This window comes from Danio rerio, chromosome 17 (genome assembly GCF_049306965.1).
Source record: "Danio rerio strain Tuebingen ecotype United States chromosome 17, GRCz12tu, whole genome shotgun sequence".
NCBI classification, from domain to species: domain Eukaryota; kingdom Metazoa; phylum Chordata; class Actinopteri; order Cypriniformes; family Danionidae; genus Danio; species Danio rerio.
Genome location: NC_133192.1, coordinates 50,904,431 through 50,919,274, shown reverse-complemented (window position 1 = coordinate 50,919,274; position 14,844 = coordinate 50,904,431). Strand labels below are relative to the sequence as shown.

Genomic DNA, 14,844 nt, shown 5'->3' with positions numbered 1-14,844 from the left:
AAATGACCAGCCAAATCCAGCTAAAACCAGCTTGACCATCCTGGTTTAAGCTGGATATAGCTGGTTTTGGCTGGACTCCCAGCTTGGCTAGGCTGGTCAAGCTGGTTTTAGCTGGTCATCTCCCAGCCTGACTAGCTACGACCAGGCTGGAAATGGCTGGAAACTAGCCTGGAAGGGGCCAAAACCCCTCTAAAACCAGCCTGGTCGACCAGCTAAAACCAGCCAACCAGCCTAGGCTGGTTTAAGCTGGATTTTTCAGCAGGGATGTGATATGAGCTAACACCGAATTGTTGGCTTACATAAATATCAGAAACCATTTAACTTACTTAAATTAAATACCTTTCAAAACAAAAACAGGCTTAAACCAGCTTAGGCTGGTTGGCTGGTTTTAGCTGGATGACCAGCTTTGTTTTAGAGAGTTTTTGGCCATTTCCAGGCTGGTTTTTCAGCCATTTTCAGCCTGGTCTTAGCTGGTCAGGCTGGAAAATGACCAGCTAAATCTAGCTAAAACCAGCTTGACCTGCCTGGTTTAAGCTGGACAAAGCTGGTTTTGGCTGGGCTCCCAGCCTGGATAGGCTGGTCAAGCTGGTTTTAGCTGATCATCTCCCGGCCTGACCAGCTAAGACCAGGCTGGAAATGGCTGGAAACCAGCCTGGACATGGCCAAAACCTCTCTAAAACCAGCATGGTCTACCAACTAAAACCAGCCAACCAGCGTTTTAACAATTATTTTTCAGTAGGGTAAACAGATAAGAAGAGATGCTAACAAGCAAAATCCATGTGTCATGAAATTTTTTTACATAAACATAAACCATCAATGAACCAAACTGGAAAAAAACATTTAACCAAACGATAATTTTACAGACCACCTTTCTGGGCATTTTTGGCTAAGATCAATATTGGATCACATTATTTCTAGTTAGCATGGTCCCATTAGTCGGTCTTGGTGAATACCACTATATTGTATAATTTTCACCTGCTGAATCGAATGTATGCTGGGCTAGCATGCTATGAGTAAACACTAAATGATTAGCATACAAACAGCTATTTTTTCTTACAACTTTAACTATCACAAGCAGCAAAGCAGCCTTTGAGAGGTGTTAAAATGTGCACAACCTACAAAATCAATATTCAGTGAGTCCCAATCAGAATTTTACAGACCACTTTTCTAAACATATCTGGCTTGGTTTAATATTGCATCAAGCTACGGCTAGTTAACATGGTCCTGTTAGCCCCTGTTGTTAAGTACCACTGTAATGAATAATTTCCACCTGCTGAATCAAATGTATGCTGGGCTAGCATGCTATGAGTAAACACTAAATGGTTAGCATACAAACAGCTATTTTTTTTCTTAAGACATTATAAGTGAATTAATATTCAGTCGGTCTCGACCGATAACATATCAAATCAATGAGAATTTTACAGAACACTTTTCTGAACATATCTGGCTTTAAGCTTGGGTGTTGTCACTTTTATAGTGGTTTTGTGACCGTCACAACCCCCCCACTTTTCGAAATTGCAGATGACTGGGTGGGTATTTTTGCATTTCAGCATGTTTTGGATAGTTTTTGGCCCGAAATCAGCTACATCTTGCAACACTGACTAGGAGAAGTTAGCATGGTCCTGTTAGCACCTGTTGTTAAGTAACACTGTAATGAACCATTTCCACCTGCTCAATCGCATGTGTGCTAGGCTATCATGCTAAAAGTTAAAAACAAAATGCTAAGTATACAAATGCATTCCCTAAAACAATAACCATCAGTAGCAAAACAGCTTTCTTGAACTGTTACAATGTGCACGTCTTATTCACCTTATTCTGTGCGTACAAGCGGGCACAGCCATTTGAATCTTCTTGACTTAAGACTTCCCGTCTCATTCACTTCCATTCATTTTTAAATGTCAAAAACAGGTCGTTATGCTACTTGATGTTGCAAACTCACATCTTCTTATTATATAATTCTGCTTTGCTTGTATAATCATGCAGACACTTGTTTGTAGAGCAAGTAGTTTGACATTTTTTGAGGTTTATTTTCTAGTCATTTCTCATATAGGCTACTGAATCGGAAGTTCTAAAACAATCACAAAAACGAGCGTACATTGGCATTGAATAAGAATAAGGTCAATAAAATCAAGATTCAGTGAATCTAAGCCAACACAATTTCAACTCACTGAGAGTTTTACAGAAAACTTTTCTGGATATTTCTATGCTACATGAAGAGGTGAATTTATAGCTAGTTAGCATGATCCTGTATGAGCTATTGCCTGGTGGACACTAATGCATGGACAACCTAGTCAGGCCATCGAATCAAGTCTAAGCTAAGATTGGATCATTAGCTTACGTAACGCAAGCTAAAATTCAAATCAATTCAACAGGTTAACAGAAACATTCCTGAAACTCCAGCTATCATGGGATTGAAACAAGTATTAGCAAATAGCCTAGCAGCAAAACCGAGAACCTTTGGGTAAAGATAGAAAACTTGCACTGCGCTGAGTAGCAATGGACTATTGAAATTAACCAGATTGTTATCATATTCTTCAAATATTTGATGATGTCTTTAAAAATATTCAGTGGAGACTATGGCTTTTATAGTATCTTAACGTCCTCCTTTGACAATAAAACTTTTTCCCCCTTAATTTAAGCAGTAGCATGTGTATAATCAGTAGAGTGTGTTTGTAATGACAAGCAACAGGGATCTCATTAAGTAGTCTGGCATTTTGCTTGAGTTGCGGTAAAACATGCAACATGAATAAGTATGAACTGTGCACTTGGGTGGTATTGGGCTGGGAAATCAGGGGAAGGTTGAACACTAATTAGACATAACGCTGTTTTCAGATTTTTTTTTACAGGCTCAAAGCTTAACCGGCTGGATCGTGATGGGATTGTGAGCCGCTGCTTTTGTTCCCTCCAGCCACAACAGAGGATATTCAGGCTTGATGACCTCATGGGAATTGTCAACCTCAGCCACATCTGCGGTCTGCAAAGACAATAGGTAATAAACCTTTAAATGTATAGTCTGGTAACACAATTAATAACCTTGCTTGATCTGATCGGTATTCCATAAATCCAGGCAAACCGGAGACCTCTTTAGAAGAGCCGCCGGTTCCCTTGTCTTCCTTATTTACTGTTTTCCCTTGTGAAATAGGTTTCAATTGTTATTTGGGATTGGCTTTAATCAGCATTCTTAAGAAGTGGAGGCTTTGAAATAACTAATAAGGTAGCGACAGTGACTTGTCTATCATGTGTATTGTGCAAAAATACAGTGCAAAAGCAATTACTGTATAAATCCTTGTTACTATAACACACCATGGGAAGCCTGCAATGAGCCTTTATTATGTAGAGAATGCTTGCATGTGTGTTGTCAGAGGGTATACAAAAGATCAACTATAATCTAAGTATAGAAGTATCTAGAAATTCTCACTTTTTAAAATATCAACATCATTTCGATGTATAAAAACCCTATTGCAGGCACTTGGAATTTGACTGATTTGACAGCAGTTATTTCATATATAGCATTGCGGCAAACATCAGCTCCATTCAGTCCATTGATATGAATCAGCAGATCCACCGTGCCGTCTAGGGGCTCGCTGATGCCTGCAGCTCTTCCTGTGGTGACTGCATGTGAGTGGGCTAGATAGTCTTCCTGACACAGCAGTTTTCACGCTTTTTCCCTGAGCTGTCACAGACCTCCACTGTAACAATGAAAAACACCAACTTTTTGCTGCCTAAACATCCCTGTTTATTCAGAATAAAAGGACTATGCTACAACCAATCTGCATAACTGTCACCAAGATATGTAAATGTCACCATGGTCTCTATCTCTTCCGTCCTGTTCCATGCATTAAATAAAATTTTAACACTTTGTATTACTGAATCCCTGTTTAGGAGACCAAAACAGGAATGTTTGATCAGTTCTGTTGGTTTTATGGTTGAATTTAGTTATACAAGTCAAGTTTTTAGGTTAATTTATGGCTCATTTCTACTGACCGATTTGGTTCAGTATAGTACAGCACAGTCCCATAGTACTTCAGTATGGGTGACCTTACAGGTGGTAGGTTTGGTTTATGGCAGAAAGTTGCAATCGATGTCACTTGTTAAGCATAATGTATGCCGGACAATCACGATAAACGTCATTCTTACATGAAGAAGAAAGCCATGGAGGCCTTTCACATATGATGTATTTTACGTATGCAGGAAGTGTTGCAACACATTTTTAAAGGTGAATGGTCTTGTAAACAATAGAGGACATACAGAAGATCATGTTCTTGCTTTGTCACAAGAAAATGACAAGAAGATGATTGGTCAGCTTTATAATTGCAATATTTTAATTGTTGTAATAACTTTGTAATAACAGTATGATTTCGTGACTGGGCTGTGCTAGAGATAAAGATCTTTGCCTGAACCTGAAGAAACCCCACCAAAGGAGCCCCACTAAAGGAACAGCCCACTGCGCCACCCCCTTTAGATACCATATATTATTTCCTAATAAGTAATGTATTGTACCAAACCCGTTTAGTGTAAATGAGAAAGATGTTTTGTAAAGTGTTCATATTTCAATCGAACCACGCCAAAATGTGTTCACAAGAGGACTGTTACTGTCTTTTTAGCAGTCTATGTCTGCTTATTTGGTGTACATCAAGGTTCAGATGGTTCAGTGCTCAGACTTATCCAACTGAACCACAGTAATAGCAATTACACAGAGGTTTGATAAAAAGTTTCTGTTTTATCAATTTTCAATGCATCCTTGCTTAATAAACGTGTTTGTTTCAAAATGGCATTCCTCACTGAGCACAAAATTTTAAACAATAATGTATATATTTTATTTTACATTGTAAAAAATAATCAAGCAGGTTCAACTATTTATCATTTCTTCATTTATTGTCATAATCAACAGCGATCCAATCCTTCCAGATTGATCTGTCACTGAACTGGACTACAAATACCATCATGCACCTCACACACACCAGTTCCTGATTACCCCTGATTACATATACAGCTGGTAACTCATCGGGGACTGATTCCCTGGATTTTGTATTCACCTCTCACACACACATACACTTTGCTAAATCTCATTATATAGTAGCATTACGAAGCGTTAATCCTCTCTAGTCTTTCTGTGTTTTGATCCTTGCCTTGTTTGTCCTTATTGATTCTTTGCCGCCTGTATTCACCTATTTTTGACTACGATCTTGGATTACCTTTATGCTCCTGTTTGCTACCTGTTTGACCGTTGCCTGCCTGACGATTCTTAATAAAACTGGAAAAGGATCTCAATTCAATTGTCATCGTCCCTTCTATTACATTTATTTAGTTTAGTAATGTTTTAGTTGGTCCAATACATGACTCCAAGATATTGCCAATGTCGATGATTTGAAAATTATTGATTTCCCTTTTTTATAGTTTTTTTTTTGTGCAGACTTAAAATAATTTGTCAAATCCAAGCAAGAGCTTTAGTTGATCTTAGATATCTTCCAATATTTTATTAGTTGACATTTTACAAGGTATAAGAAAACATGCCAATAGCAGGACAAACAAATCTTTCTCAGCTGTCAGATGTCAATACCAGGTGTAAATGGAGTCCAGACGTCCTGCCACTGCCCAGTCACCTAATATATGAATGCTGTTGTATCAAATTACACTATTTCACCCCACGAAATCTTAAGAATATGCAAAAAACTGCTAATGATTCAATGAGAAGCATTGTCATCTAATTTCATCAAATAAATCTCTGCCACTACACCTCTTTACACAGTAGGAACACACGGTTAACAGTGTAGAGCACTAGCAGAAAGCTTCAAGACTGTGACATATGAGAGAGAACCCATTGTGATGCTAAAACGCTGACAGTACATTTGTTTCACAAGCGCTTCAAAGGTGAGTCTGCCTCCTTTCAGACGAAACAAAGAAGCTTTAGTGCTCTCTGTGTTTTCTCGAAGGTGATAATCATTCCGGTGAGAAGTGTTTGGGCTGAGAGACTCACAAAACAGGGGTTATTCACACAACCTAGGGGTGTGTATAAAGCAGGAAGATGTGGCGGATAATGGAAAGAGTGGGTGAGAGACATTACATGGGACTGACATCTTGTAAAGGTGTGGGGAACAAGACACAAGACCACTGTCTTAACAAACAAAGCATAAAAAAACACTGGTTTTATGTTAGGCTGTTATTTGTTCTGTTTATTTAGAATGTTATTTTTTTAAATGTGTATTTCTATGTGTAAATATGCCTGTATGTTTAAATTTTTGCTATTGCAAATATACAGCTTACATTTGTTTTTGCTACATTGGTTGTATCTATAGTCACTGAGGACAAATATCATGAAAACTGTCATTTTCACCCTGCATATAAATTCAAATGAAGCTCCTACTATAAATTGCAGCCTATTTTAGACAATTTAATTTTTTCCCTTGATTGTGATCTTTTTAAAGTTAAATTATAGTTTTTATGTTATTTGTTTGTTTTTGTTTTATCACAAATTTCTACCAAGAATAATGCAAAGACAAAAATAAAAATCATAAAAATATTTTTTAAAAATAAATTAATAAAAAAAAAACACCAAAACTAACTTTAAGGGCCCTATCATACACCCGGCGCAATGTGGCGCAAGGCGCGGTCTTTTGCTACTCTAAGCTTGGCGCCCATAGGCGTCCTGGTCTAAAAAGCAGGCGTGTTTTGGCCCATTGCTATTTTGAGAAACTGTAAATAGTCTGTTCTTTAGACCAGAACAAAGTCGGTCTATTGTCTGGCACACAAGATGTAGAGCAATACGCAAATATCTTTACATATGAAAAAGATATAACATCTTAAAGATATATATATATATATATAGTAAGGATATATATAGGATATAAATATAAATGATTAAAATATTACAAAACATATTAATTTCTAACCTACATGAATTTAAAAACCACTGCCATCATACTTTCTTCATCTCGGGAGGCTTTTTCTGTTCATTCATAACAATTTGCTTTTGTATAATGTTATTATTATTAACAGTATTATTTATTATATCCATAATTATATTTGTTTTATTAAAAACAAGCTTAGATTTGTCCACCTGTCAGGTTTTAGACCATATGGGTCACAGCATGTGTATTTGGAAATAACTCAGTATTTTGAGCACACTTTGTTAATATTAATCATTTATTCGTTTGCTGGAAATTAGAACTGAATTTAGAAATAGTTTTGAAACAAATATTTGCGCTTAACAAACAAAATTAATTCTTTATAGGCTAATTGATGTCTGTGCGGTAAGGTTTCCCTATTCAAGAGAGCAAAAGCGAAAGTGAACTTACTTTACATCATGTTAATAGCAATGCGCTTATGGCGCGACACAGCTGGCTCTTAAAGGTAATGGGAGATGAGACTCTGATTGGTTTGTTCTCAAAACACACCTATAACTCATTAAGAAAATAAACTCAACCCTTTTAGACCATGTGCCATAGTGCAAAGCGGATTTTTCCGTCCTTAAATTAGCAAAAATGCGCTTTGACACCCCTGAAAGCGTTTGCGCCCTGCGTTTTGTGCTTTGCGCTTTGCGCATGGACCGTCAAAATAGAGCCCAAAGTGTTTTTATAATAAGAATTTCTGTCTAATCTTCATAAAAATATTGTAGTTTTGATGACTTTAACGCAGTCAAAAACATCCAATTTTAAGGCAAATTAATTTACTTGCACATTACACTTGCTTTATTTCTGAATATTAATGTGACTCAAACCTATTAATATGAGATTCCATCTGTGCTTTGGTGAAGGGAATATGTCTAATTGTTAGGAAACCAATGCAGGTTTTTAATGACTTTATTGTAGTTTAATTCATGCAATGTTAAGGTGAGTTAATATGCTAATACAATACATTCGCTTTTTCTCTGAATATGAATGTGACTCAAGCCTATTATTATTAGATTCACATCCCAACACTAAATAAGACAGTCGAAAAAGGTTTAAAACTATAATATCATTTATATGTTTTTGTTGTTTTTGTCTTTGATTACTCCTACCAGTCTTTTTTGTAAAAGACTTTGCAAAAAAATTCCTGCCATAGGTTAAATGCAATAATTAAATGCAAATGAGAAAGATGAAGTATACAGTAAAACATGGGATAATTCAGCAAACCATAATGGATGGATATGTGTTTGTGGATCAGTCCATTTGGATACATCAATACTTCAGTCAAAAAAAAAAAATGCCTAAGGACAGGAAGTGGGCTCGGCTTGGGTATATCCCTGGGGCTTCTATCCTGAAGCGATAGATCCATCAACACCTCCATCATCCACCTAAAACGACACACCAGAGTATCTCACGGCCCACTGCATACTCTTCACACCATGTCATTCTGCCACCAAGGGCCCCCTCCATTTTAGTCTCTACTACTTGAGTACCAGCCTCAGCCACTCCATGGCAAAAACACACAAACAGCTCCTGTTTACACCAGGATTTAGGATGCATTTTGGTTGATTTGTGCACAGATTGAGAAGTTAAGACACATTCCTGTTTACGCCTGGTGTTTTAATCTGTTTGGTGGAGCAAAATCAACAAATTAGGCTTGTGGAAATTAATTATTTAACATAAAATCATGACAGAAATCATGAAAAACAAGAAGCTTTAGTTTTTTTGTGCACTGAAAAGCACACCAGAAGTCAAGAATGGTGGATAACAAAGTGCTTGGTTCTTCAAACCAAAAATCATGACTCCAGCCATCGAAGTTTTAATCTCCATCTGGACACTGTGCTTCGCAAAATGTTTAAGAATTAGGTCAGTTGCCACAGAGTAGGTGGCTTTTTGTGGCTTGTAAAAACAATCTGATCAAATGCATGTTCATCTAACCCTGGGAGAATTTCCAAAATGGACAAGCTCAGGATGTTTTATACCTCATTTACAAAGAGATTGTAAAGCACTTCTTAATACCAGGTATGCTAAGGGCTTACAGGCAAACTCAAGCTTGACCATGTGTTTAGGAACAGAGACTACCAGCTGGAGGTTCAGCCAGAGTAAATACATGCTAAAACAACAGGGCACATCTCAAGCGAGCAATGTCAACAAAACAGATCCTACTGAGGCTAAAGTCATCAATCAAGGAGTTTGTTAAGGACCAACTGTTGGTTTTAAACCAGTTTAAAACATTTTACTATTTAATAAAAAAGGGAAATTATTCTTTTCGAAGCCTTCTTTAAGCTGTTTGATTTAATTGGCTGAAAAACAAATCATTGATTTATTACTTAAAGATGTTGAAAGTAGAACTTCATTTTACAGTCCTATTCAATTTGTTTATAATATGTAAGCCTGCATCACATAACCTTTTGTTGTTTATATATATATATATATATATATATATATATATATATATATATATATATATATATATATACATATATATATATATATATATTTGGGATAAGTCAAAAATACATAGTATGAGTCAACATTTTAGATTTTTATTTTATGCCAAAAATAATTTGAATATTAAGTCAAGTTAATTTTGTGACACTTACTAAATTGTGTTCTGTAAATCTATAAAAAAAAACTTTTATATTAGTAACTTGGACAACTTTTAAAGAGATATAATTTTCAATATTTACGTTTTGAACCCTCAGATTTTAGATTATATCTCTGGCCAAATATGATCCTATCCAAACAAACCTTACATCAACTAAAAGCTTATTTAATACGCTTTTAGATACAAGTATAACTCTCAATTTAAAAAAAAAAAAATTACACTTGGTTTTGTGATCTAGGATCACAAATGTGCTTATTATAATAAGTACAATATCTGAGTAATAAGTAGGCTCTACTTCTGAACCTACCCCCGGACATAACCATTGAAGATGCTTTATTTTTCACAGTACTTTCTGCAAATACTGTAGAAAAATAAATAAAAACCAAGCCAGGCTGTCGGTTGTCAATTTAAACCAGCAACAGAACTCAATAGTTATAGTGAAGATCAAACTTCCAATCTTAAATCACAAGTTCTTCTGAAAGACTGACTTACTTCAGTTTCATAGTGCCGCTCCACTTACTTTCCTCCACAGTCCATGTTTTTCTCTCCCTCCAGCTGGGAGCTCTGACTAGAGGCATTAGTCCGAGTCTGCCCACCATGAGTAGCTATAAGTGTGGATTCGCCTCACTGCCTACTGCACATTGGTGTGTTTCCCACTATCAGCCTTGGCTGAAGTGCACCAGTTTCCCGACTACTGACACGCAGCTGTGCAGCAGAGCCCCGGCTCCGGCTCCGCTCCAGAGACCCGACCACTCAGCATTAATCTGTTTTCCCAATTTGTCCTTGTCAGGGATTAGTGCTGTCACTCAAAAAGCAGCTATCCACATGGATCATTTGCCTGTTTCTTTCTCCTCTGTGTACTTTTCCTATCTCTCCATCTCTCTGGCCTTCCTCTGTGTTTCTGGATCTCTTTCTAGCTGTAATCCTCTGCTGTGATGTCATGGGTGGCCTGTACGGAGCCGACGTTATCAGTTTAGCTGTTCGCAAGAACTCTCAACAACCCCTCTCTTCCCCTCACCTCTTTACTCCACAATCAACCCTCCCCCCAACCTCACCATCCCACCGGCTCCATCAGAGCCCTGCCCCCTTGTCCCACCCATCAGAAGGCCACCGTCCACATTAGCATTGACCCAGCATGTGGGTGGAAAGGTGAATGGCATCCCCCTGTTTACAACTCTTAGGATGCTTTATCATTATTGCCCCTTTACAGCAGGAGAAGGAAGCATCTCTTCTCAACAATACGATTAAACTGATGCATTTATGTACCTAATTGACTTTAAATTAGATTGCATGGTGAGAACTCAAGAATTAGGGGTAATAATAGGGTAAGTAGCCAAATACATCCACTGAACTTTTAAAGATCCTGTTAAATATCAACTAACTTATGCGCAGTGGTTACTTTAAAGCATTGTATTTCTTTGTAAGTAAAGACTTTCAAAACAAATCATTCATTCATTTTCTTGTCAGCTTAGTCCCTTTATTAATCCAGGGTCGCCACAGCGGAATGAACCGCCAACTTATCCGGCCAGTTTTTACGCAGCGGATGCCTTTCCAGCCGCAACCTATCTCTGCGAAACAATCACACACACACATTCTCACACACACACACACACACACACACACACACACACACACACACACACACACACACACACACACACACACACACACACACACACACACACACACACACTCAGGGACTACTGACTATTTAGCCAACCCAATTCACCTGTACTGCTTGTCTTTGTACTGTGGGGGAAACCGGAGCACCCGGAGGAAACCCACGCAAACACAGGGAGAACATGCAAACTCCACACAGAAATGCCAACTGAGCCGAGGATCGAACCAGCGACCTTCTTGCTGTGAGGCGACAGCACTACCCACTGCTTCGGCCCAAAACAAATCAGTACTTCATAATATGGAAGATATTCATTCGATACTTTGTAGAATGTTTCTTGACACATTGGCATTGTGGCATATTGCGTTTCACAGGCTCTATGGCTGCATTAGCATGCTGTTGTTTTCTGATGTGAAGAGCAGAAATTTGGCAATGGAACAATTGCATTATCGTGTTTAACCAGATGCTATAATGAGGAAGAAAATAAGATATAGGGAGACACAGGCAAAAAATATTGCAAACGTTGGAACAGAGCACACAATATGGAAAGATCTGCTGATGGAGAAAACATTGAGCTTGTTTGGATAGAAAAGAGAATCAATTTATATGTGAATTGTTTCACTTATATATACACAAAGCTTAAACAAAGCTTTATGCTTAAAATAATATTGCCTACAACTATATTACCGTACCATACCACTTTTTCGGCACCCTTTCGAAAGGGTCCCAAACACAAGAAACGGTACCAAAAGGTGGAGCTAGACATGCAGCTGAGCGCTATTGGTTTACAGAGATAAGTCATTCGCTTACGCAACAAGCCAAAATGTAAACAAAGGACCAGCCATGTTTCGAAATACAAAGCGAGTGATAACTTGCGCTCGCCGCACGTCTTTATCTGAAATAACTAACTTCTTGAGCTGATCATACTAACGTTTTACGTTATATAATAACGGTTGATTATTGACAAGCTTTGGAAACCCATTCCTGTGAGAAGCTGACAAACGCGAGAATGACACATTCAAAAAGAAAACGACAAACGCGAAAGTAGAGCATATAAAAAAAGGGAAAGCCAAGGAGCACGTTATTTCTTCATCAAATGTGAACAAACTGCCTTGTTTTAATTTTTAAGAGAGAGAGTGCTTCTCACTGAACAGCACAGCAGTGATGATGTAAGCGTGCCGAAGCCCGTTTGTGGTGTGAGCGCGGGCCGTCGGGGGAGAAGGGAGGAGGGACAAGCGTGCTTTGGCCCGGTTCGAGGCAACTGTACCTAGTGTGAGTACGGCCTAACAGAGGCTACACGTGCTGCTGAAGATTAGACACAGATGAGAGGTTTTCACTGACTGTATTTTATACTTTGTGTTGTTTTGAACCTAATTAAGGATGAAATGTATGTTGTGTGTACTTTTTCTGTAGTTGGTAACATATCGAGGACTGTAAGGGTCAGTATGTGTTCATATATGTTCATTTATTTATTTATTTAAAATAATTACAGACATTACAGTAGACTATTTCGCACTGTCATTGATCTGCAGTTATAATCAACTCATGTTCATAGAAAAGTTAGTAATAAACATTTAAACAGAGGTATTTATGTGTGTAAAGCATCTGTTTTGTGAGAAGTGGTTTTCATATTGATATGTGTGCGACCTGTGCAGATTTATTATAGTGTTATTTTCTCGAGCGACCATGACGTCGACTGAAAATTTGTCATACACCACGCCCACCAAAAGGGTACCCTTGCTAGTGGAAACGCAAGGCTGATAAAGGTGACCCGCACCGACCCGAACCGTACCGTACTGTACCAATCAGTCAAAACGAGCCATATGTGGACACCTATTCATTGAACATATCGCTGTCAATTTTACATTGTCCTGTTTCTTAGGGAGTATGCTGTTGTATTTGCACTGTCTGTATTTTGTACTGTCTGGAGCCAGCACCTAAGCTTTTCACTTATCATAGCACACGTGCTGCTGATGATGTGACAATAAAAATGATTTGGTTTGATTTGAAATGATGACAGGTAAAGTACCTAGGCTAATTTCTGATTCAAATATTAAATAATAAAATTGAATGAACATTAATCTAACATTTTTAGCATTTTTATGTGCGTTTGGGTGGGTGTAAAATAGCTTTTAGGCTAGAAAAAGTCAGCTAATATGGCAACACTGTGTGTCTACACTGGGTATACAATCTTCTAGCCATCAGAGTTTGCACTGTATACACCTGGCTTTATCAAGAGGGGTCTGGATGCAGACCTGGTGCAGTGCATCTGAGCTGCATTCAATGCATTTTAATGCGCTCACCTAACCCTATCCCTACCCCTCACAGTGACGTCACTTACTCCATTAAATGCATTGTGTCTGACATTGCATCGTTGAGTGATGCAATCTCATCTTGCATCATAAAGGCTGCATCCAGATAGTATTGGCCTTATCAGACCCTTTCATTTATGATTTTGGAGTCTCTACTAACAAACTAATGAGCAAAATTATGTGTGTTTGATTAGATAGAGTTCAAAAATTCCTCAAAAATGTTGGAAAAAACAAGGCTGAAGTACAGGAGCCAGCGGTACATCAGGTCACACTGCATTTTAATGGTCCATTTGTTGAATTGAAGTTACATTGCATCTACATGTCAACTAATTCTCATTAGATTATAAGTAGACTGTTAGGTTGGAGTTGGAGTTGATGTAAGTTGACATGTACTTCTTATAGTCAGCTAAGCGTCTGTTGAAGGAGCAGAATCAACAGATATCAAGCAGACAGTCTATCAATACTCAAATAAACCATCAAAATATAGTGCTCCCATACATTATTAGCACATGAAATTATTTTGGACACAAAAATGTTAACAAGCATTCTGTGAAAAAGAAACTCACTTTCAAATGTAAATCTCTTAAAAACAGTTACCGCCTAGGAAAGCATATCAAATGTAGCACACAAAATGAATGTCATTCCATAGTTTATGCAGGCCTCCCTTACACTTTTGTCTTCAGTTAGCAATTACATTTGTTCAAAGCACAGCATAAACATGCCATGAAATACCTTCTCTTTGTTTCTATGGTTACTCCTTAAGACCAAAGCAACCAGGCAATTTGGCTATTTCCCCAACTCGTCTGGTGACCGTCTGGATGGTTGTATACGTGTAATTATAGCGGAATGTTTACTCCAATCATAGTCATTACTGCTCAAGCTCACCTGGACAGCCAACTGAAAATGAGTGTTAGGCCATAAAATAAAACGCTTTACAATGTGTCATACTCAATGCCACTGCAAGTCCACATACCGCCAAACAGCTGTGCTTCCCAAATCCTGACCTACATACATGCACGTACAAGCATGTGTCTTCCATACACACACCTAAACTGGGAATGGAGTGGTCAGCTAATGAATTGTGTCAGGACGTCTAAACTGCACGTGAATAAGCATCACGTGTAGACAGAGAAAACAACGCTGCTTGCACAATAGGAAACGGCTTTGTCACATCACAATGCATCAATCATTTTGAGTGTAGACAGTTTGCATTGACAGTTATTAGCATGCTAAAGCACAACACAGCATGCTCATTTCACTGTACATTTAGTGTTTCTTACATTCAAAAAGAAATGTTTTTACCCCCAATATTTAAAGTAGCCGCCAAGGCTAAATGTTTTGCTAATATGCAAATTTAGCCGAGTAAAATAAAATGTTTGCTTGGATTTAAGGATAATATTTTTTTACTGGTTAACAATG

General features: G+C 37.9%; 1 protein-coding gene across 3 annotated transcripts in view; it reads right to left on the bottom strand.

Moving 5' to 3' along the window:
• Positions 1-14,844, bottom strand: part of kif26ab (kinesin family member 26Ab) — a 174,335-nt gene that overhangs the window by 64,027 nt on the left and 95,464 nt on the right. Inside the window, exon 1 of one of the 3 annotated variants that reach the window (XM_005158962.5) lies at positions 9,988-10,490. The exons of the other annotated variants lie outside the window; for them this stretch is intronic. Coding sequence (XP_005159019.1) covers positions 9,988-10,094 — 107 coding nt within the window. The 5' untranslated portion in view covers positions 10,095-10,490. Of the gene's footprint in view, positions 1-9,987; positions 10,491-14,844 lie in introns of those variants that run through there. 3 annotated transcript variants of the gene reach the window in all.